Raw genomic sequence first — 24,931 nt, 5'->3', positions numbered from 1 at the left:
TGGAGTAGAATATTTCCTATTTTGGTATCATTTGCAGGCTCCTTTAACTTGATACTTATTCTTTCTTCCAGATCATTAATGAAGTTATTTAATTGGACTGGATCTAATGCTGATCCCTGTAATACCTACTAGCTATCTCTACCCCCTGCAGCTTGACTTGCTGCCATTTCTCATTATCTTTTGTTTATGGTCCTTCAGCTGACTTTTTTGATCTGTGTTTGCTGGTAACCCAGCCAATTTGAATAAGATTTTGAGTAGGATTTTATGGCAATAATAACGCACCTTCTGTTCAAAGACTGTGTATATGTAGAAACAGATTAAACATTAAGCCTCAGTACATTGTGGTGGCATAATAGTAGTACACCCACTTGTAGAAGGGAAGAAGTCATTTTGTCAAGTTCTGTAGAAGATACAGAGTTAGGACAAGTATCTAGAGACCTCAGTTATAGTCACATTGATTATTGCAAGGTGTTAATTTATGACTTTAAAGTTTTGGAAGACGGAACGGTAACAGTTGCTTCTTAATCATTGAGTCTTTTTATGGTCAAATCAAATGCTTCTTCAGTGTATTTTTTCAATAATAGTTTCCGTAAATGCTTTCCTACTCCCCAGGTGCAGGTAGAAGTTTTCAGTGGGATTGCTGGTCTTCAATTCTGTGGGATCAGAATTGGGATCCAGAGACTCAAGCATGTTTTTAAAGACCTCCTATTTCTCTCCCCAGGCAGTGTTTCTGAAAATATAGTTTCTGTTCCAGTCTCACTCTAGCTCACTCATACATCATTGCACTAACACTCAGTTAGTTTGCACTTTGTTGTACCCCTTATTTTCTTCAAGTCCTAATTAGCAAATGCCCTGTGGAATTTCTCTTCCTTATGCTTTCTATTCTTTGTGGTCACATTAAGTGTAACATTTTTAAGGTTTGAGGTATGTAGTTGTGCAGTTTAGTATGGTAACTGAAGGTGATTATGCTTGATAATGTGCCTCTCCCTAGCACTTTGGGCAGTCACATGTTTAATTGAGAACAAGCTGGTTCAGCATTGAGGTTATCTCTGCTTTTTCAAATTGAAAGGGGAACTTCTAGGACTAGGAAACTTTCATTCTCACTTGGAGACTGCCAAAGTAAGCACCATATTCCATTACCAAAAAGCTGTAACTTCAGTGTCTTCTCTGGTTCATGTGGTTTTGTTGAGAGTTTTGTTCTTTTTTTTCCCCCTTAACCTTTCCACTATCACATACTTCCTCAAACAAAACTGTAACAATTCTGTTTAAAGCTTTGAAAACTTTTGGATTGCTCTTCCTAGTGATGTTAGCTTTAGTCTAGGCAGGCTTCAACAACTCGAAGACCATGTGGGTACCCAATCAGAACTGCTTCAGATGCTTCTGTAATGGAAGTAGAAAAGAAGAGAAAACTGTTGGCTTTTATCAGTGCATGGTGCCCCTTCTGACATCAGGCTGTTGCGCTGTAATGTTGCCTTTTCTGTGTCTGCCAGCAGAGCTCTGAGTTTAAACAATGGTCAGCAAATCCCTCTTCTAAAGCTGGATTAACTGTACTTTTTCCTTCAGTAGAAAGTGCTATTTGGGTAAGAGAGGAATCCAAAATTTTCATTTTCCCTCAAGACAGGCAAGCAAATAAAGCCGAGCTTCTTTGCTGTAGGAATTCAGGGAAGTGCTGGATAAAGAAGGAAAGTGTATCATCTGAACTATGTTCAAGACCATCTGACATCCCTGCATATGCCCTCATCAAGATGTCTATGTGATGGGAATGCAAAAGAAAGCCTGGCCTGGAAGTGCAGAAAGAAGGATAACTGTTATCTGACAAAGATGATCTAGCAATAGGTGGACAAAGTGTTAAGAAGGCTATTAAAGGCTGTGCTACAGAATTCACTAATTTTAACCACAAGTAAACAATCAGATGCTCATGAGTTCTTAAAATACAGAAGAGAGAAATTCAGTGCATCTGTTGAAGCCAGGGCAAAATATTCTGATGCTTATTCCAGATTTGTTCAAAAATGCATCTGGGGATACCCTTCCATGCTTTACTCTGTGGGAAAAAAAACATACAGCCTTATACCCATCACTGTTAGGACTTTAGTTCTCTCTTTCCCCTTTAAGGCCATTAATCATATTCCATTTCATTTACACAGTCCTGGATTTCTTTTTTCCTCTTTGTCACTCTAAGTGTCAAATGTGTTTCGTATTTTCACCCTTGTTCAACATCCATTTATACCTTCTATCCTCACAACATTTTTCTGTGGTAGAGTAAGAATTATAAAATATGGTATTGTCATATTTTTGGTTGTGTCTCTTGTAATAATGTGGTTTGCAGAAAGATCTTTGCCTGCCATTGAAGGTCTTCTGTAGGCCAGAATTAGATGCTTGTCCATGGAGGGGGAGAAACCTGGATCTGGATGTTACTCAGTGCTGGACCAAGAGAATGATTGTTCTTTCCAGAGGCTTCTGAGTCTGAGCTGAGCAGTCTGTAAATAATGCCAAATGTGTTTGTAGTTCTGGCTTTTCTAAAGCTATTGCTGCTGTTTTCCTTGCAGCATAGCAGCACTTAAGGGATACTTAGCCATGGTTTTACCTGTGCTATCTGATGCTACAGGTGCATGAGGAGTTGGAGGGTGGTGCAAACAAACTGATGGCTGTGAACTTCCTACTGCTGGTCTTAAAAATAGCAGTAAGAGGTTGTGTTTTAGGATCAGAAGGAAAAGATACAATCAACAGGGTAGGGTGGAGTGGGAGTCTCTTTTATGTAGATGTTTCTTGATACCCGGATAAAAGAAAATTTGGAAAGGCAGCATGGCATTGACCATTAAAGCCATATTCTTTTGCAGTTGTTCATTGAGGAAACTTCATCCATATGTGAATATGATAAAATTCTGATAGTGCTAGAATGCTACTAGAGACTGACAGGAATGTGTTGATCTCAACAAAAGACGCTTTTTGCAGTGAGAACAATCATGCCACCTCCCCAGAGACATGACAGAGTCCTCATCACTGGAGGTTCTCAGGATGCAGCTGTACAGGGTGCTGGATAGTCTCATCCAGGCTCCATTCTCCACAAAAGGTTGGGCCAGGTGATCTTTTGAGGTTCCTTCCAAACTGGTCTGTTACATGATTCCATGTTGTATCAACAGCCTGTCAAAGGTTGAGTTGCTGCAAAATAGTGTTAAGAGCTGCTATGTGTTGTTATTTTTATTGAAGAGGGAACAGGTTAGAATCTTTCTTTTTGGAATAAAGCATGCCATCAGGACTTAAACAAAACAGTATTTTCACTCTCCAGTAGAAATCTACTGTTTCTGTCAAAGCAACAGCTACAGACCCCAGTTTGGTAATTTTCCTGTTTACCTAAGTTTTCTTTATAATGTCAATATTTTTATCAATCTATGGCAAATAAAAGGTTGCTCTGTAATAGCTCTGAGGGTTGCAAAGCAAACTGAAGCTGTGTATATTATTAGGTTTTGTGTTATGGGGCTATATTGTTTAGCCTTATGAAGAGTTGTTGGGAGCTGAGGGAAGCAGAACAACCTACTGTTTAAGCAGCCCTGCCCTTGCTTGCCCCCTTTCCCCCAAAAAAAAAGATAAGCAGAAAAGCAGAAATAACAGGATGTTAATTGACTTCTGCTTTGCCAACTTGAGACATAAAACTACATAGATCCTAACTTTTGTTTTAAGAGGGGTGAACTGACCCTTCCTTAGGAGACATTTCATTTATCAGATAAAAATGAAGATGTGGAGGATATTTGGAAGCAGTCTGAAGAAACTGAGCATGCCATGCTAAATTGAAGGTGATGGCAGATGTTAAGTATGAGGCCTGTGTTTAGACTGACTTCCTGTTTTTAAAATCTAGAGGTTGTTTGTATACTTTGCTAGAAAACTGTTTGGTTACTGGATCCTGCTGCTATGCATCAGGAGGGAGCCAAACTGCAGACAGCAAAGATAATTTTTTAGTTGTTTGTACCCATGGGCAAATGAGAGTAGGAAGTTTTTTTGTGGTCACATGAGGGATCAGGAGAGGCCATGAAAATTGAGTGATATCAGCTCAGCATGTGGCAGCATCTCTGTTTAGCTTTTTTGTGTTGTTTTGTGTATATTGCATTGCTAAAATATGTCAGGGTTTTTCCTCCTACATAAGTGAAAATATTTTTAAATACAGAGTAAATAAAATGTCCAAGCCTGCAAAGTGATGTAAAGTTTCAGGAAAAGTATTTGTCATTACTAAGCCCAGAGGTGCCTCTTGTTGTTCCTGCTCCAGAATAATGTGTACAAGTGCAATTAGATATGTCCCCTTTGATTGTTGGTCCAGTTGCCTGAGCAGCAAATGCTGATTTCCATCCTGTTCCTGGCCCACTGACTAACTGGGATTGAAACGTGACACTGGAGCTTTGTGTGTGTGTTTGGTCCGCCTTCTGTCTCAGGCTCCCAGTGTTTAATGAGAGTTTGAGCTAAGGGAGTAGATCTCCTGCTAAGGCTTCTCACGCCAAGTGCACCATTTCCGCTTGGAGTTGGAAAAAACATGCTTCTCATCTTTATCCTTCCTGACCCTCTACTGTTACAGATACAGTTACAGGGTAGTGTCACTGGAGCTTTGAGCACTGGGAAATATTCATGAGACACCAAAGGTGAAATACTATCCACGGTGAAATCATTGAGAAAATTCCTGCTGCCTTCAGGTGCGCCAGCTTTCATTCACCTTGTTCTTTTGGCTGGGAAAGAATCCCATCCAGCATTTGCTTCTGAAACTGTTCATAGGGTGAAATCAGTGTGCTTTCCCAGCAGTCATATGCATTACTTGACAAGTGCAAAACCAGGGTAGATCATGATTTATAAATTACTAGAAGGCTAGTTCTCCTAAAGATCACGAATCACAAACCATTAGATCTGCACTGGTTGTAATTTGAAATAGGTGAGCAAAGTATGCTTACATAATGGCTCTACAGACACCAGCTAGTGCATATGAGGGAGTGTTGGTATCTGGGTCACGGCGTGTCCTTCAGCTTCCAGCAGTTTCAGTAGCATGGTAAAATCACAGAGCAGAGATGATCGAACATAGCAGCTTTAATGAGGTGAGAAGAACAGATTTAGTATGTGTGTGCTTATATGTAACCTAATATTAGTAACAGCTTTGAAGAGCGCTGTGTGTTTGACAATACAGCAGATGAAGTTACAGTTTGCAGGCTGGGACAGCTGCACTGATTCTTTCCTTGCTGTTGCAGTGCTGTACTGCCATGCTGTTCATGGGGAGGGCCAGAAAAGCTGGTGAAAGGGTTGAAGAACAAGTCCTCAGAGGAGGGGCTGAAGGAGCTAGGGTTGTTTAGCCTGGAGAAAAGGAAGCTCAGGGAGACCCTATCACAACTCCTGAAAGAAGGTTGTAGGGAGGTAGGTGTCTTTTCTCCCCGGTACAAAGTGACAGGATGAGCAGAAATAGTCTCAAGCTGTGTCAGAGGAAGTTTAGATTGGATATTATGGAAAATTTCTTCACCAAAAGGGTTGTCAACAGTGGAGGACAGGATACCCAGGGAATGATGGAGTCTCCATTCCTGGAGGTATTTAAAAGGCATGTGGATGTGGCACTTAGAGAAGCAGTTTAATGGTGGACCTGGCAGTGTTGGGTTCACGGTTGGACTTGGTGACCGTAGAGATCTTTTCTAACCCAAATGATAATGGTCTTGTGTACTCCAGCTGGAAGGGGTATTAGAGTTTAAAGTAGCTGGGGTGAGTGTTTTGGGGTGCTTTTGTGGATAATGGTAGAAAATTGCTTTGGAAAAGGTAGTTTAAACAGAAGCTACTTTGGCTACAATGTACAACTAGTTCTGTCTTTTTAAAAGGTTGTAGCACCTATAACAGCAGAAGATGGTTTGTTCTGAATTTTCTGTGTTGTCCATTTGAACAAACCTGTTTGATTTTTGTGGTTCTTCTGAATTTCCGTTAGTTTATTTCTACTAGTCTGAAATGTTGCATAGATGATAAATTGCTTTTCCTTAGGAACGTCTGTTGCTTTTTTTGCCTTCTGGCTCCATTACCCACTTGCCGTCCTTTTAAGCCAGCCCTTGTCCTGGCCATACCTGGTAAGTCCTCTGAAGATCTGATTGCCCTGGCCTCTTGTATTCCTTATTCACCTCCTGTTCTTTCAGCCTTTGTCCCTCATTACACCAGATGATGGTTGCTTTTCTGTTGTATGCAGTAATACCTTGAGATGTGTGTTTTGTACTAAACCTTTTACCAAGTTACCCTTACCAAGGGTAACTTGTAGTGGACATGAGTGAAAAAATAAAAGGTTTTCACATCCATGACAGACTGAATAGAAATCCTGAAACCAATTTTTTTCAGCTTGGAAAATAGTGTGTATTAAGGCCTTGCAACCTGCAGTGTAGCATTTGCAAGCAGGCGGCTGAGGCCAGCAGAAATCTCTTCACCCAGTTTTGTGCCGAAGAAACATAATGTAATCCTTTTTCAAGGAAGTGCATTCTCTCTGAAGTTAAATCTTTGCTCTACTGGCACAAGTGGATGTCTTCACTGGAGGGAACACTGCTGTTGAAAGAGTTGCAGAAATATTCCGTCAATTTTGCAGATATTCCTTTTCTCAATTAGAATGGAAAATAATGAAAGTATGAGGCTTGTTTTTTCTTTTTCTTAATGGGTACAGGTTATGGTTAATCACAGGTACACTAGATGTATGAGTGAGATCAATGAAATCAAAAAGGCTGAAAATAGTTTAATGTGTATGTAATTAATTACCACTTGGGGCAGGTATTTCTCTGTAATTCTTTCCTTATAATCTGTTGTTTAATCTAAGAGCTTTAGGTATGTTTGAATTGCAGAAAGAAGGAACTATGCAAAAAAATCCAACCAGACTAGCTTGAGGGAGTTGATGATTGATAATCATTTGTTTAACAGTGTTATTGATTATATAGATTGTCTAGATAATGTCAGACAGAAGTTCAGGCATCACCTTTTCCTTTTGGGGGTGGGAGGTGTTACAGCCTGTTCTTTCTCAAGGCAGAGCTTTTCTTAAGAGGAAGTGTGCGTTAATATCTTAAATAGTTGCATTTGCACAGGGGTCAGAGTCAAGAGTTGTGTTAGAGTACTGTTCTGAAGGTGGGAAAGGAGGGCTGGGAGGTCTTTAGGCTAACTTTAAGGCTGGAAAAAAATATTATTACCAGGTTGTACGTTATCATTTGGACTGTATTTTCTTTTGGTCAGTTTGTAAAGCTGAAAATCCTCTTGCTCTTAAAAATGTCAGTTATGTACAGCCTAGTGTAACAGTTTAATGTTTACAGGTAAATAATAAAAGATATTTTTTCCACTCTTACTGGAGTCTGAAATGCCTAAAATAGTGACATGCAAAAGGTTTGCATCTAAAAAGCTTAGGGTTTGGAGAAGACCCTTCAAATAGCAAGGATTCTACTTCTGAGAGTTTTTCCTTGTATTGTGATGTCAGAACTAAGTGAAGAACAGCAGCAGCGCTGTGGTCTAGGAGAGGACTGACTTTGTGAAATAAAAGGGGTGTTCTGATACCTGGCATTCCTTGAATGTTTGTGATTAGTGCTGAGTTATTTTTCAGCTGGTTCCCAAGTCTCTTTTTGGCAGATTGCACTTTGCTGTTGCCTTCAAAGCGCCCCTTTCCAAGAAACTGTTCATAGTAATTGATCTCCAATTTCAGCATGTGAGGAGGGTGAAAATTTTCCTTTGCAGTCAAGGATGTGTTTTTACACAGTAGTGTGTATACACTTTCTGCGTGTACACAGAGGAAAATAGATGTCATTTTGTATTTAATGTTTACTCTAAAATAGATGGATCTCTTCAAAACATTTTTCTTTTTCTTTACAGGTGTTACAAGTAGCACTGAGTGCTCCTGTGGGCGTAATCATTTTACCTGTGCTGTCAGTGCTTTTGGTGAATGCACCTGCATCCCTGCTCAGTGGCAATGCGATGGAGACAATGACTGTGGGGACCACAGTGATGAAGATGGCTGCAGTAAGAATACCATCCTTGACTTGTGTTTGGGAAAATGAGTATCTTTTTCTCAGTGTTTTACAGGCACATCCTGCCATTTGTGTGACAAATGTTTTTGATTGTAGATGATTTGTACTTTTGACTGACTCGAAGTTGAACAAAGCCATTGTCCAATGATATAAAACACAGTGGAAGCCCAACTCTGGCTTTTTTTGCAGCTGGTTTTAGGTGGTGCTTGGACATGAATATGTTAGAGGGAGAGGAGGGACAGAGAAGAGTACCTCTCATTTTTCTACTCTTGCAAAAACACTATCTCTGCATTAAATTATATGATTTTGCTGTAAATATTAATGGAAAATAAATAGTGTGAAGAGGCGTATTGAGAGTGTCTGCCCTCTTAAGTAACGTTCTAGTTTCTGTCCTTGCTGCCCTGTGAAGGGAGGGAAAGGCAAGCGCTGAAATAACATTCTCTGGTCTTGGGATCTGCTGAGAGATGTTACCTTGCAGGTACTGTGTATCTGCATAGTGTTGGCATCTGTGTAGCTGGGCCCAGCTAGGTGAGAACTGATGTGAAATGTCATTTTGAGTGGATGTAGCTATAGAGATAGAGATGAATAGAGAAAGCCTCTTTCCATGGAGACACAAGTTAGTTTCTTTTTTACCACATCTCTTTGGGTTCCACAGAGCATGCTAGAATTGAAGAGTAGAAAAAAAGGCCTGGTCTCATGAAACTCCTTTCCTAAATGTTGCCCTAGAGCAGAAAATTTAAGGCTCCTGTCAGTAGACATTAGAGAGAAATTAACTTCCTCTGCTGAATCTTCTCTCTAACCTTTCCTGGTTTCTGCTGTTGATTACTGTATGGAAAGGAGCTTTCCTAATCTTGTAAGTTTTGCCTTAAAGAATCTCTTCTTCCCTAAATGTGGGAGATGTCAACCCAGCTTCATGAAAATTTTCTTCCTTCTGGATTCTTGCTTCTTAAAATTTGGTGAACATTGAGCAACATGGAAGACCTTGAGTCTTGGGGAGGTGAGGCATATCCAATAGCTATGCTGGTTTTACCGGCTTTTTACTAAGCACAGAAGAAAATTCCTTTTCTTGTGGGTTTTCTTTTGCAGGTAGATGAGGAGATTGGGGGATGGTGATGGGATTGTTTTAACTTTGTTTTTGTGGGCTCAGTAACGATTTAGACAAGAGATACTTCTTGATATAATTTTCCTGGTAGTTCAGCAACTTCCAGCACCAAAAATTTCAAGCTAAGCAGGCATGGTAGCACTTGGGGGTGGGAAAGATAAGATCTTCCATAGGAACAAGCAGGAGGTGCTAACAAGAATTGCTTCATACAACATAGGCTTAAACTGTGAATCTCTTTGCCACAAAACATTGATTTTGAAACTTCAAACATTCTCAAACAGCAATATGACAAGTTTATGGATGTAAAATCCACTAAGGGCTGTTAAAGATGAATATGCCACCTCTTGTTTGGGAAGTCTTTGTATTACAAGTAGACGCAGATTTTGTGTTTTGAGGAAGAACATTTTTTTCATGCTGCTTTCTTCCACTCTTCTCTTGGTGTCTTCTGATGCATCAGGTGTCTCATTCTGTGGCCTCAGAGAGAGGAACCCTCTTGGTCTTGCACAGTAAGATATACTGTATTAAGGAGACACAATATATTAAGGGGATCCGGCCTGTATCTATTTGAGTAGAAGCTGTGCAAAGTAGGAAACAGTACTGAAGAGTGAGCAATCTGCTGATATTCTCAGGCACTGGAGGTTGGGAAGAATATAAAATAGAGATAGACATATAAGAAACAGAATATAAAGTGATGCAGAGAATGTGGGAACTGGGTTTGACTTCTGCCTTTTTAAATTTACAATTTCTAAGAAGGTTGGCTGCTGCAGTTAAGACAACAGAAAAATTTCTATAAATATGTTGGCAGCAAAAGGAGGGCTGAGCAGAGTCTTCCCCTTAGCTGAGTGTAGAGGGTAGCATTGTGTCAGGGAAATAAGGAAAACACTGTGTTACTTAGTGCCTTCTTTGCCTTAGTCTTTAATGCCAAAAGCAGTTGTCCTCAGGATACCCAGTTCCTTGAGCTGGAATGTAGTGACAGAGAGCTGAGTGAAGCCCCCATAATAATCCAGAAGGAAATAGTGACGTGCTATGCTGATTAGACACCCATAAGTCTATGAGCCCAGAAGGGATGCACCTAAAAGTAATGAGGGTGAAAGAACTTTCCAAACCACTTTGCCATTTAGCAGCAGTCCTGGTTAACTGGAGTAGTTCCAGTTGAATGGAGATGGGCAAATGAAGCACCCACCTCCAAGAAGAGTTAGAAGGATTGTCTAGGGAACTAGAGGCCTGTCAGCCTAACCTCAGTACCAGGGATGGTCATGGAGCAGATCATCCTAGTGCCATCATACATGTGCAGAACAACCAGGGATCAGGCCCAGACAACATGGTTTTACAAAAGGCAGGTCCTGCTTAACCAACCTGATCTTCTATGACAACATGACCCATTTAGTGGATGAGGAAAAGGCTGGGTCGATGGGCTGAGACCAGTTGTGTGAAGTTCACCGAGGTGAAGTGTCAGATCCTGCCCATGGATCACAGCAAACCCAGGCAGCACTGCAGGCTGGAAAGCTGTGCAGCAGAAAAGGATCTAGGGGTGCTGGTCAACAACAGCGGAACATGATCCAGTGCGTGTGTGTGTCCAGGTTGCCAAGAAGACAATGGCATCTTGGCTTGTATCAGCAAGAGTGTGTCCAGCAGGACCAGGGCAGTGATTGTCCCCCTCTACTTGTCACTGGTGAGGCCACACCTGAAGTGCTGTGTCTGGTTTTGGGCCCTCTCTACAAGGACACAGAGGTGCTGATGTGTGTCCAGAGAAGCACAATTGGGCTGGTGAAAGGTCTAGAAAACATGTATTGGGAGAAGCAGCTGCGGGAACTGGGGTTTAGCCTGGAGAAAAGGAGGCTAGAGAGACCTCATTGCCCTCTACAACTACCTGAGAGGAGGCTGTAATGAGATGGGGGTCAGTCTGTCTTCTACCGTGTTTCAAGTGAAAGGATGAGAGCAAATGGCCCTAAGTTGCACCAGGCAGGATTGGACATTAGAAAATGACTTTTCACTGAAAGAGTGGTCAGGCATTGGAATAAGTTGCCCAGGGAGGTGGTGGAGTCATGGTCTCCAGAAGTGTCTAAGAGGTGTCTGGATGTGGCACTTGAGAGTATGGCTTGGGGGTGGTGTAGGTTGACTGTTGGACTAGATGGTCTTGAAGGTCTTTTCCAACCTTGATGATTCTGTGATCTTAATCAGAATATAACTTGCTCCATTTATACAGAGTAGTAAAGTAATTCAAGGGGGAAGGACTAGAATAGAAACTGTCTTGTTAAATATTGCATCCTGATAGAATAGATACAAAGAGAACTTTTTCAGCTGACAGCCAGCAGCACTTGAAGTGCAATTTAGAGGAAAGAAGAAAGCAGAAATAAAAGTTAACATTTCTGTAGCATCCTTTGCCCTATTTCTTAAGTGCATGACTTCAGCACACACATTCAGGGTTGCAGTGGAGGAGCCTGAGGAACACTTACTCCTTTAAGCCTGTTATATCTTGCTCTGAGTGGCTGCTCGTTATGAATCCAAGTATGATACTATTCTTAGCTTGTAAGAACTAGATCAGCTCTACAGAGTAGGCTTGTGCTGTTTTGTGTCTGGCTTAGTTATCATAGCACCAAACTTTTTTGCCAGAACAGGTTGCTTGCTAAATCCCTCTCTTCTGCTTGGCTTACAGGAGCCTTTTGAAGGCCTACTCATTTGTGGGGTTAAACTTCCATTTTCTCTGCTTGCTGACTGTGCCAAGCATAAACAGGGCAGCAGGAGTGCAAGAGCAGGGGTGGGGCTTGAGCCCCTTGTAACAGCAACTTGAACTTTAAATTGATTTAAGCTTCTCACAAATCAGCAGTGATGCACACAGTACATGAGAACAGTTGGTTCACTAATTTTTCTTTCCTCCCCTGGCCATTTGTCTGTGACATGCATAAACTTTCCTGGCTGGCATGAAATTTTGAGCTTCTCTGTTTTGAACTTGATGTATCATTTTATTTATTGACTGAAATGATTAAATTTTTTTTACTACAAATGCTGAGCTAAAGATTGGGGTTGTTCTGAAGTCAACCAGCAAGCCTCAGATATTCTAAAGGCCTACTTTAAAAATTCCTCAAAAAACTGGGGCTAGTCTTTGTTCTGGAGTGGGCCCAGTTGTTTTTTCTGACTTAGGAACTGCAATCTACAACCACTTTATATGGAGTCTTCTGAGGTGCTAAAGCTATTTAGATTCTTTTCCAGAAACTGTATGGATGTGCAGCTCTGAGTTTTACAGGCTGGAATTATAATATCAAGTAGATGTCTCTGGTTGAAAGAGTGAACAGATGTGTTTGCAAGGAATCCCACCTTTCCACTGATCTGCTGCAAGCTAGTTTTAGAGTTACTGGATTTTCTTTTTTTCTCCTGTGAATGTCCAAACTTTCCAGAGAAATAAATCTGCAACCATACCTTTTTCAAGTGTACTTTTCTTCAGGGTATCGTATGCTCTTATGTATACACTAATCCAATACAGTGAGAAGAATGACTTCTTTCTGCTTCCTTGGGAAGAGGAGAGGAAAATGGGAAGGTATTGGACTACTGGGCTCCTAATAAAGCAAGAGACTGAAACTGGCTGGGGGTTAAGGCGAAAATTACTTTAGCAAGTCAAGATTCAGTCTTGCATCTGTGTCTATACAGTACTGCATATATCCTTGAGTAGTTGATTGGAGTTTGCTAAATTCTGTATTAATGCAATTTTTTAGCCTTGAATTGGTAATCTGTAGTTTTGGTTAAAGAATAACAGCTTGAAATGCAGTGTGTGGTATAAAAAAAAAAAGAAAGCAAGATACTCAGTAGTGAGTGGAGTTACAACTGTGAAAAACAGGAGCAGACATGGGAAACCCTCCTTTTGAGAGATATTTTCAGTTATGAGGTAAATTCTTAAAATATAGTATATTTTACTTTGTTTGGATTTTTAATATTGTGTAGCACGCTATAAAACACATCACCACTTCTTGAGCTGATTCTACTAAATTTTTCCTCAACTGTCACTGTTTCTGCACACCCCAGACACTTTACATTTGTATCAGTGTCCTTAGAACATCTGCCTCTTCATAGGTATTTTCCATTAGTTTTGGGAGAGCCCTGCCACTGCTTACCTGTCTCAGAAATTGTTCTCCTTGCAGATTTGAAGCCATGCTGTGATGGAAGCCAATTATTCCGTGGCATGTTTGCTTCCTGCTCTGGATCATGTTTACAAGCCAGAGTGCTGTAGTAATAATAGCAATAAGCAACCTGCCAGCTGTCATGGCAGCTCCATAGACTTTGGCTGCTGTCAGCTCTCTGGCTTGCTGACAGTGTCTGCCTTGGAAGGCCTCGCTGCACACGCACAGGGCAGTTCAGCTGCCTCCCTGCCTTGCGCCAGCAGAGACTGCTTTGGCCCGTCCCTAACGAAAGCCGCATGCAAGAGGAGGAATGGTTCTCATTCTGCCCTCCTGCACGCCCTTTGAAGTGCTCATGGTGTGAATGAGTCTTACTTCCTGTGGCAGGGGGGAAAGGACAACTGAGTAAACTTGGCCTGAGGACTGATAAATAGTTCTGTTTCTCATAAGACACACCAAATCTCCCCATAACCATCCTCCCAGAAGTGCTTTCTTGCTTTGAATTTTGGATCTGTATCATACATAATTGACTTGTAAATGTGTTACTTTTTGGGAGGCAGACTTGTTTGCTTACCTCCCTGCACTGTTGTACAAAACCTCTTCATTTGAAGGGACTGAAGAAAAATTTACTTCTTTTACCTTAAAGCTTACTGAAAGTGGTCTGTTCCCATCTCATGGAGAAATTGACAGAGTTGCTGTTGAGCTACAGCTCATTCAAGCCCAGTAGCGGTCTCTTCCTTGGCAGGCAGGACTGTCACTATAACCTGCTCATCAACCCCAAAAAAAAAAAAAAAAATTTAACATGACATTAGGATAAAAAAATCTCACAGGTCTTTTATTAAAATTAACAGAAACTTTGAAAGAGTAATATTCCTTTCTGTCATTCACTTAATCAGGAGCTCAGATGCAAAGGCTCAGGTGAAGCTTCACTTCTAAACCTCAAGTTTTAAAATCTAGAAACTCTTGTCAAGAGTTCAGTATTCTCTTGAAAATACACCAGTTCCATATCTGCAACTTTGTCATATTATTGGGCCTGGAGTATGTATGTTTCCTTTAAAAGGCACCAGAATTAATGCAATGCCCCCTCAGGCAGAGTGCTTGTGATCAAAGGGCTGTGAAAGATTGGATGCTGATAGTCTTTACTTTTTTTTTTTTTTTTTTTTTTTTTTCTTTTTTTTTTTTTCTTTTGACCCACAACATCCTTAAATACAGTTCAGCAGTGCAATAACATTTTGTTATTCTGGAACTAGATTTTCTAAAATGTTTGTTAGTAAAATGCAATGTCTCCTTTTTCTTCCTGAGAGTGGAATAACCTCCTTTATTTTTGTTCCTGGATTTTTTGCCTGCTGTGCTGCAGATCTCAGCAACAGATCTGTTTGTGGGATTGTGTGTGTTTTTACATTTGCACGAATATGAACATAGCTGGGTGTGAGGCTGCACTTGTCTAATGTAGGTAGCATGATTTTGTTTTGGTTGTATTTATGTTTAAAATTGACTTCTTATTCTTCACATGAATGAGAGTTTGTCTGATTAAGCAGCCAGTATTGTTCAAGCCTCTCTGTGTTCCAGAGCTCTGAACACCAGTTGCTTGCTGTCCTTGGGTGCAAAGCAACCTGCTCACCACAGGCACCAGGGATAAAGTGTTCAAAGGACAGTGGGACGTGACACAGTCTGTGTTTCACCTTATAAACTTCCCTTTTCCCCCGCCCTCCCCCTTCTCCTTCTGCTTGGCAATAAAAGAGTGTCCTGTGTAATAGGAGTTGGGAGGGGGGGAGGAATAGCAGGCTTACGATAGACCTAGCTTTGCTGAAACATTGGATGATGTCCAGTGTGACCATGCAGAGGGATGAGCTCAGGGAAATGGTTGGAAGTTCAAAGGCCTTTTTGTATTGCTCACTGTCAGTTGACAGATGTGCTCTCTTTAGCTGTTGCTGCCCAGCCTAGTTCTTCCCACTGGCTCCCCTTCCTTGGGTTTGCTCTCCATCCTGCCTCTGGCTCTGCCTGGAGAGGCAAGTTAGTACCTGTCTGTCTGGGTATTTACCTGCTTTCAGCTCCATCCTGGGACTTGCCTTTGCTCATCTCTTAGGAAAATATTGTTTCTTTGCATGGATATGGAGAGATCAAGCTGGAATTGAGCAGAGAAGGGGGGTTGAGGCTTAACTGTGTTTACTGTTGGCATAGCCTAATCCTGCTGTGAGCACTGGTGAAATTTTACTACAATCTATGATTGGTCTCTTATCAGGAGAAGTGATGCTTATGAAGGACTTGTAGCTGTTTGAAAAAGTAATAAATATCCTTCATTTTGCAGGTTGAAGAAGGGGGAAAAAGAGGCAGAAATGTCCCAGGGTCATACATCAATATCAAGATAGGATAAGAATATCGGGATTCAGTTTCTAATCTTCTTGATTAGAAGAATTCAGTTTGTCCTCCAGCAAGATGAAGAGTTCTTGTTGCACCTCTGTCAGTGAAAAGAGTTCTTGCTGCTTCATTTGTATTTCATGTACCTACTTCGTGACTATGGCTTTTAAAGTTAGCTATGTGAGTGAAAATAATACACTTAGCAGACTGTATAGCTGCTCCATTATGTCAGAACAAGACATAGTGGTGGTTGTTTGAATGTCCTAAGTGTGACCTCCTAGCTTTTGAATTTCCTCTTAACTTCAAATTTCCAAACACTTTGGATGTATTTACAACAGTATTAAACATTCACTGTGTGCTAGTGATATGGCCTTGGCTTTAACTCTATAGAAATAAGACTCATCAAAATATGAAGTGATAAATGGCCAAGAGAAGAGCTTTGTCCCTAGAGCAAAGGGCTGTGCAGTGGAAATGGAGCCTGATGTCCTTAGAACAAATGGAAGGAAACTGGAATGGTTTTGTGTAAACAGTGTGCTTTTTAGTGGGAAGAAGGGATTGAGAGGGCAGAGCTAGGAAGAGGGGGATTAGGAAGATTGCCCCCATGTGAAACTGCTCCCAGAATTTCTTGCATTTTCTTTTGAAGCATCTGTTTCTGACCGTTATTAGATTCAGATTACAGGTTTATGTGGATCCCTGCCCTGATCCCATTGGCAGTTCCTCTGCTCTATGAGACATCAGCCCTCATTCATTAGGTTGGGTTTCTTGGTCTCAAGTGGGTTTGTGGTTTTTCTTCCTCCTTTAAAGGAGAGCTCCTGTAGAAGGAGATTTAATTCCACCCTGCCCCCACTGCAGTGTTTTCTGGGCTAGCGCACACTTGATCTCTGCTGGGTCAGGGAATTTGGTCCTTCTTTGTATATGGCAGTTTGTGTTTTGCTCTCTTCCCGTGTGCTTGAAGCTTGATTTTTATATCTAGGGGGAGTATGAAATTGGTTGAACTGTTCCCTGTAGGGGTGGAATTTCATTTTATGTCTTTAGCTCATGAAGGGATGCAGCAGTTCAGTGGGATAATGGTATCTGCTCTGAACCAGCGCTAATGGCTTAACCCTCTGGGAGCCTGAAGAATTCTCCCCTGGAGAGTGAGCATGCAAATTCCCTTCCAGGTGGCTCCTGTGCAGTCCTTTGGTGATTAGTCATGCTAAAGCATATGCTGGGAGGATGGTCTTAGTCCTGAAATTGCAGCTGAAGCCAGGGAAGGTTTTTCTCAGCGTGCAGTGTTTGGAAGTTGTTCTTGGGGGAGAGAGGTCTGATGTGTGGGACTGATTGTCTGAGTCCAAAAATGTCCTGGTTTTATTTGGAAGCAGAGTTTGCAAAGTGGAGAGTTTTCTACTTCTGCCTGCCCTGAGGAAGAAGACAAAACTCCTCCTTCATTTTGCTGCAGCAAACCACAGAAACTGAAATATAAGGAAGGGGGCCAGTTATTGGAAGATCAGGATGCTGTCAAACGTGTAGAGGGAAAATACAGATTTCTGTGCTTCCCCTTTCTGAGTATTTCTTATTCTTCATACCCCTCTGGGGCCTAGAAGTAGCTGGATATGAGATGGATAGATATCTGCATGGGGTAGCCTAGACATGATGGGAAGGACCTTTTCCCAAGGGCCAATGCCAAATTCTTTGTATGTTGAGGGCAATTACATCTGTAGTGATGTCCTCAGATACAGAAATGCCTGCCACACTACAGGAACAACTGAGAAGATTATCTGAATTTGTGGTTAGAAAAATGAATGTTAGAGAAAGTCTGAATTTATCTGCCCTAATATATTCTTAGAGAGGGGGGCTTTTAGGACAGGCCCTTGGTGAAAAGTGTTGGAGGGCTTGCTATGGAGAGCAGTGAATGATTCAGTATGGATAATCCATGCTTCTTTAACAGGATGCTGGTGGCAGTCCTGGGCCAAGGGGAAACAGAGGGTTGAGAAAGCTGGAAAAACTGAAAATGTGACTATTTGTTCTCCTTATTAAATCATCCTCCTTTTGTGTGTGGCTGCTGTCTTCACCTTCCTCTTTTACCCACCTCCCTCCCCTCTCACTCCCACCTCCAGGCCAGTGTTGGCAGGAAAGGGAGTCGCAGCATAGCAGAAGAGGGCTGGCCCGCCTGGTGACAGATGGGAGTTGCTGTCGGCAGGCTGGGCTGGGATGAAAGGGTTTCAGGCAGGGTTTCAGGGCCTTTCTCGCCCTCGCCCCGTCACATCACTGAGCAAATGCTGCTCTTTGGAGAGCACACCTGTCAGGAGCAGTCTTGTGCAGCCCTTTGCCTACCACAGCTGGCAGCACTTAAAAGCATGAACCTCTCAGAGTTGAGTGTTCCTCTCATCTGTGGGGAAAAGAACAGGAATCATGTTCCCCCTTGAATTCCAGCTTTGTGGCTCCAGGCCTCTTCAGATGCTGTGGATTTGTGGTCCCACTCCATTGCAATCAAACTCCTGTGTAGGCAGGCTTCATCCCATGTCTGTCCCCTTCTTTCATCCTTTCTGGATGGAAACCTTGAGCAAGCTCAGGACTGTTGTCCACGCCTGAGGTACCGAAAATTATCCCCAGCAGTGGATTCTTGCTTCTCAGCTTCTCCTTGCAGATTTTTTAGGCAAGAAACCTTGACAGAGTCCCCATGCTGAAACACACACTGTAGCATGTGACTTCATAAAGTCAAAACATTGCTTCTGATAGTTCTCACTCTAAGGAACTTGCTGTGTAATAGAAACAGGATGGACTGCCCTGGGAAGCATGCAGGAAAGATGTTGATGGTTTAACTTTGCTTGTTATAAAACAAGTGCAGTTATGGGAGGACAGCAGGCTCAAGGATGAAAGAGGAAAAAGGAACTCAATGGGGGAATTGCAACAGCTACTTTATTGTGGAAAGGTCAGTGTTTCTCTGGGGAAGAGAGACTGCCAAGCTACAGACCTACCCTGACCCCCCTCTAAGGAACAGCTCTTCCTGATAACTTGAAATTTTGTCTTTTGTTTCTAAGAGATTTAGCTCTGCTCCCTCAGGAGGGAAGGAACTTTGTTTTCAGGAAGGAAGCTGGCTGCAGCTCCATGAGGTGTTTCTTTGCTCTTTCAGTGCTGCCCACGTGCTCCCCCTTGGACTTCCACTGTGACAATGGAAAATGTATCCGCCGGTCGTGGGTCTGCGATGGAGACAATGACTGTGAGGATGACTCTGATGAGCAGGACTGCCGTAAGTCACCTGTCTGAGGGAAGAGGGTGGGTGCAGTGCCTGCCTGCTGTGACTGGGGAAAGTTGACTCTTTTTATTACAAGAGTCTATCCACTAAATTGGACTACTGGCTTGTAGTAAGCTATATTCTGCCCATGACAGAGGTGTGTACCTGTAAACCCTGCTGTCTTGGCACCTGGCTTGCTGTTCAGCTGCCTGTCTTGGGGGTGGGGATGCTTCTCCATCCAGCTGTAGAACCGTTTATGCCCTGCAGCCCTGCTAGTTAATGTCCCATGAAGCACTTCCCTGAGCTGGGCTCTTCGTGCCCTCCCCTGTCAGTGGAAACACCTAACCCCTGCCAAATCCCACTGAACTGCCTGTCTGGCTGACTTCCTGTGGCCTCAGGTTCCACTGTCTGACTTTTCTGCAGTGCTGGCCTGTCAGCAGCATCCTGTCCCTTCAAACAGGGCTCCTTGAGGAGAGGGAAGGTGCTGTAAGGATACTGCCTACTCAGAGTTGTGTGCATGGTGCTCCAGAGTGACCCTCTTGGAGGAAGCCCATCTGAAGAAATATAGAAATAAAGCTCTTGACTGTAAAGTATTCTATGTCCACTGCATGCATGGAAGTTAGTTCACCTTCTGATCAGTGTCTCTGATCTTTGCCTGCCTTTTTGGGCAAAGAACTGGGAAGCAAAGTTCAGGTCTTGACATCCTGTGTGATGCTCTGGAATGCAGGACTAAACTCAGCTTTCCAGTCCATTCAAATATATTAATGAAGGAAAAGATATGTAATTCTGGGTCTCTTTGGTTTTCTGTTTTTCATAAACGTTTGAAATGCCCTCATATCTAAGATAACAGTGGACAAAGGTGTGATCAAAAGGTTTGGAGACCAATGAAAGGAGAAAGAAGGTTCTGTGCACGAGAGATTCCTGGGAGGTTATTCAGGCTAGCAGTAACCATAGGAGGGTTTCTGTTGTACTGGAGTCCTCAGGTGCTGAATTTGCAGTCCTTTTCATTTCCTTACTTGTCTGCAGCCAAGCTTCCTTAGGAGACTGGCAAGGAGAGTGGAATGAGTCTCCAAATACTGAGGTGTTCGCAAGAGGAAGTTAAAATTTTCTCTCTTCCTCTTCAGTGAGCATGTCCTTTGCTTTGAAGACAGCTTTGACATTATTGTGAAAAGAAGGTGGATATACAATACTGCTAGCATTTATCTGTTAGACAATGGTAGAGACTATTAACTCATTTAAAAAGAGGTTTGGATTACCTTTTTTCTGTGCAGGGTTATCTTGATTCTGGCTTGGGACAGTGCTAGAATACATACCAGCATGGGATGGGTGGCTTCATCTCCGTTCCAGCTAATTCCTTCAACCTAAACCTCAAGTTTTCGAGCCTGCTGTACTGTTGGTGTGTGAGCAGAGTGGAAAAGAGACACTCAAGAAATCTCCCAGTGGCTCCCCTGGTATTTGTTAGGAGAATCAGCTCTCCAGCATCACTGTGTCCTTGGAGGATGATGTTGCTTGGCTTGTAACTTGTCACACATTTGGTGTTCTGCAAGCTAAATCTTCTTGCCTTGCCTTCACCTTACCACTGTTGTGTCCTTGCAGCTCCAAGGGAGTGTGAGGAAGATGAGTTCTCGTGTCAGAATGGATACTGCATTCGCAGCCTGTGGCACTGTGATGGTGACAATGACTGTGGGGACAACAGTGATGAGCAGTGTGGTGAGTTAATGTAAATACTGCCTTCACAATACTTCAAGAGGAGTTGTGCAGAGTCCGGCCTGTGCACTTCTAGGATTCCCAGAACACGGCTAAGGCTCTCAGCTGGCTTTTCTGGGCTGAACTTGTGGGATTATAACATTCCAAGGGTTGGCTGCTTAGGATCTTGGGCTATGTGGCTTACCTGCCAGGCAAAAAAAATTTACTTGAGACCTTTCATTCCTTGACATGGGATTGTGAATTCCCCTTGGATTCCTGTTGAATCCAGCACTCTGTGTCAGTTCAGCGAACAATGCCGGTTTTGCTCGGGCCCTGCCTGACATGGATATGTATGGTTTAATGAGCAGTCTTGTTTGTGGGTGCCTTAGGAGCTTCAGGAGGATGTTGTGGTGTTTTCCTGGGTGCTCTGAGAAAAGCCAAGGCTTTGTTTGCATTGCTGTCTCTGCAGATATGAGAAAGTGCTCAGAGAAGGAGTTCCGTTGCAGTGACGGCAGCTGCATAGCTGAGCACTGGTTCTGTGATGGGGACACAGACTGCAAGGATGGCTCAGATGAAGAGAATTGCCGTGAGTGCTTTTCTTTGTAATCACAGGAAATAGCCCTTTGGACCTGCTCTTGCCTTGGGTTTTGGCATGTTTTCTGCAGCAGAGATCAAAAGCAAGTTAGTTCTGCCTGTACTGGCAGCTATGCTACCTTCTGCTGCCTACCCCAGAGGGCACGAAAGAATGGCGTCTCTCTTGTGTTACCTCACAAGCATACTTCATCTGTCTTGCTACTTATTTCTTCCCATAGCTGTGACATTGGGTCAGAGCAGGAGGTTTGTACTTTACTGAATATAGCTCTCTATAAAACTGGAGGAGTTGCAGGGTAACTGGAAGGAAAGAATATTATGCCCTTCTTTTTCCTCTTGTCTGATTCCAGACTGAAATTTTGGAAGTGGAGGTGTATTCTGCTTATTGAAACCACCCTCAGGTACTGCGCACTGAAGACACCTCCTGCCTGCCCAGTCATGTAAATGCTTTTTGCAGGATGTTGCCCAACAAGTGACCCATGCTGAAGGAGGGGTGTGGTGTTGGGGCATTAGAACCTACAACAGTTGTTTCCTTCTTCACCTTCACAGGCTTGTAGCAAGTGGGACAGGAGTTTGTGTCCCTTTCTAACCCACACGGCCTCTCTCCTCAGTGTGAGCACTGTCCATGTCTCTGGAACTTGCAGTGTCCCTTCCCCCTCCCTGCTCTCAAAGGCATTTTGCAGAATTTGTTCTAGATAGCAGGAAACTTCAAAAGGCTCTGGGAGGGGGATGAGGGCCGCCAGCTCCTGAAGGGCAGGGGGAGTGGATGCATGGGGGAGTTGTCTTTTATCTTTCCAGATAATGAGACTTGGCAGAAAGCCAGGGGCTGCAAACATTTCTAAGCCAGGAAAGGACTCTAAGAGGAAGCCAGCCTCTCTCCTTCTCCTTTCGCTCTCTGCCTTTCTTGTTCCCTTGCCTGTCACTTCACTGAAGGCCATGAATAGACCCTCAGGAAGGGAAGAGAGATGTTCCAATGTTGCCTCCTGTGGGAGTGGAGGGGCACCCAGAAGTGGTGTCCCTGTTTCTCTGAGCTGAAACGCTATTTCAGTCCTAGCTGGCAGTTGTCTCTATAAGACATTTTAAGTAACTTGCTAAGAAGTTCAGTTTGGCTGCCTCCTGTTCTTTTATCTTCATCCATGTGGTTGTCATCTTTTTCTTATCTACAATCATGTTTGTCATTCGTCTGGGACAAGGTGGGATTACACACTTCATTTTGTCTGGGTTTTTTTCCTTTTTGTTTCTTTTGGGGATGTGTGTGTTATAATTGAATCACACAGCATGATAATTTAAGTCACTGATTTAATTTTCTCAAGGAAACTGAAAGACTCAGGCTCTTTTGGTGAGGGCCACATTAACACACATTTTCATATCCAGCTGCTGATGCTCACTGAATTAAAGCTCCTAGCTCATGCCTTCAGGCTGTGCCCATTTCTTCAGGTTGAACAGGCAGATGTTCACTTCCTAGACTACTCTTTCTTTTCAATCTTTCTTCTCCTTTTTGTTTAATAAATTTATATTCAGAACTCCTCAGTTGGGAGACTTGTATATCTGAAACATACAGTGCGTTCTCCAAATAGTATGAGAAGAGGTGTCAGATTCTGTTGTGTGGGACTCAAAATATTTTTCATGCCTTCCCACTTAGTGTACTGTTGAACAGAGAGCAGTAGGTAAATCCTTGACCATTAGTTTGTTTGGCTTTGCCCAGGGTCATCTCTATGGCAGAGCTCCTCTCTGAATAGGAATGGTTGTTTTGGCCAGAGCTTGAGAGGAGAGGGAGGGGGAAATCCTCAAAGGTCAGGTGCTGGCCTGGACACCCTGCTGCTTGCTTGCTTCCTTTGGTCTTCAAGTGCTTATTTTTGTTAAAATTTTAAAGGAATCATTCCTTAGTTTAACCTTACATTCTGACATGCCACAGTCCTTAATATGGAGTTATCCCTAAAGTTTCTTTATTTTTGTTTTTCTATCTACCTTTTCAGATTTATTAAACAATTAAACTTTTATGGCATTAAGACATAGTGCTTCGAGCATAAGATGGAAGGTGACACTCTTGGATCCTTTTTGAGACTTTCCCATAAATTCTTCCTTCATATCTTTTTACTTCTCTAGAATTTAATGGCTTTTGAAAAGTTCAGTGTTTATAGCCTAATATCCTATGTGACTTTTTTTAAAAAATTGTATTTACTGGATCATCTGCATGAGTCTTTACATATAAGTTTAACCTGCTTTTCAGTGAAGCAAAACGAGCATTCCTCTCTGTAACACAAATCATGCAGAGATAAGCAGCAATGAATACTTGCCAGTCCATTATGGGGCTGAGAAGGTTGCCTCTAAACTAGACCGTGCCTTGTCACCTCACATTTCTTTTCTTTGATTCCCTTGTTAGCATCAGATGTTCCAGCTGCCACCTGCAGCTTGGAGGAGTTCCAGTGTGCATATGGACGCTGCATCTTGGACATCTACCACTGTGATGGTGATGATGACTGTGGGGACTGGTCTGATGAATCTGACTGCTGTAAGTTATCACAGGGTGTTGTCCTTGTCCAAGAATCAGAGTTGCAAACCTAAATGCATTTTGGGTTGGCTGGAGAAGGGGTTACAGTGTAGATGGCAATCTAATTGTTCACAGATAAGCTGGCTTCTTCATTATTAGGGGCTTTGTTTAGCTCTGGAAAGGAAGAACAGTGATGAGAACTGTGTAGTCAGTGCACTTCTGCTTACAAGAATTGCTGCGGTTTTCAGAAGAAATCTATGCAGGACCAAGTTCCTTAATAATGGGGGGTAAGGGTGAAACTGAGGAGCTTTGGGGATTGTTACATTGGTCTGAGTTTGCTCTATTTGTGTTTTGATATCTGTGCAGCATCTCACCAGCCTTGTCGCTCTGGAGAGTTCATGTGCAACAGTGGCTTGTGCATTAATGCTGGCTGGAGGTGTGATGGTGACTTTGACTGCGATGACCAGTCAGATGAGAGGAACTGCAGTAAGTGCTGGGAACTGGTGGAAACATTCTGTTTCTGTGGATGCAGAAGAGTGTTTGGGACATTAGCTTTGAAATTTGGTCTCTTCTGATCCTTCTTGCTCATCTGATGTTCCTCTTTTGGGCCCTCAGCTACATCTATGTGCACAGCTGACCAGTTCCGCTGCAAGTCAGGACGCTGTGTCCGTCTGTCCTGGCGTTGTGATGGGGAAGACGACTGCTCTGACAACAGTGATGAGGAGAACTGTGAGAACACAGGTTTGACCTGCTACCTTGCTGCTTAATAGCTAATTAAGTTTCCATCCTGATGGTAGTAGGTAGTAAAGTCTCTTTTGTATTGCTTCAGGGACTTCAGCCTAGAGTTTCTGTCCTTCCCAGAGAATGGGACCTGTAGGCTGTCTTGCATGCTTGCCAACTTGTGCAGGTCTGCGTGCTTACACTAACTTAGGTGAAGGTGTTTTCTGGTCAAGTATCCTCCTGTCTTGTCCTTACACTGTGAATTACCACAGAGCTCTGGGACAATTCCATTCAGACTTGGGAACATCAATTATGTACCAAGTTACTACCTTTGTCACATGGGCTATACTAACTTACACCTTCTAGGTAGTTCTGGATAGCTTTCCTGTAGCATTGTGAAGCTGCTGAACAATTCTAGCAGGCAGTGGAATCAAGAAGGACATTTAGTGGAAGAGAATAACAAGACCTTTATTTTAGAGGATTAAGGGTGTCATCTTCCCCCTTAGACATTTACTCAGGAGTTACTCTTTCTAGTATTCACTTCACATATTGCTATTCCTTTGTGTGATAGTGGTTATGGGGAGCAGGAGGGTTTTAACACACCCTAGTGTTATGGTAGGATTCAAGGAATGTCTAGAATCTTCTCTATTCCTTAAAGTCTTCAGGATGTCT

The 24,931-nt window shown here is 42.6% G+C and overlaps 1 protein-coding gene across 3 annotated transcripts in view; it reads left to right on the top strand.

Moving 5' to 3' along the window:
- The window catches only part of LRP4 (LDL receptor related protein 4), an 83,460-nt gene that overhangs the window by 32,988 nt on the left and 25,541 nt on the right, over positions 1-24,931 (top strand). For all 3 annotated transcript variants that reach the window (XM_074543079.1, XM_074543078.1, XM_074543081.1), the window contains exons 2-8: positions 7,834-7,980; positions 18,670-18,786; positions 20,368-20,481; positions 20,927-21,043; positions 23,432-23,560; positions 23,906-24,025; positions 24,155-24,280. In XM_074543079.1, the coding sequence (XP_074399180.1) occupies positions 7,834-7,980; positions 18,670-18,786; positions 20,368-20,481; positions 20,927-21,043; positions 23,432-23,560; positions 23,906-24,025; positions 24,155-24,280 (870 nt within the window). The remainder of the gene's footprint in view (positions 1-7,833; positions 7,981-18,669; positions 18,787-20,367; positions 20,482-20,926; positions 21,044-23,431; positions 23,561-23,905; positions 24,026-24,154; positions 24,281-24,931) is intronic.

Source organism: Zonotrichia albicollis, chromosome 6 (assembly GCF_047830755.1).
Source record: "Zonotrichia albicollis isolate bZonAlb1 chromosome 6, bZonAlb1.hap1, whole genome shotgun sequence".
Classification (NCBI taxonomy): Eukaryota; Metazoa; Chordata; class Aves; order Passeriformes; family Passerellidae; genus Zonotrichia; species Zonotrichia albicollis.
Note: the sequence above shows the minus strand (reverse complement) of the source record. Positions and strands in the feature narration are given on the sequence as shown.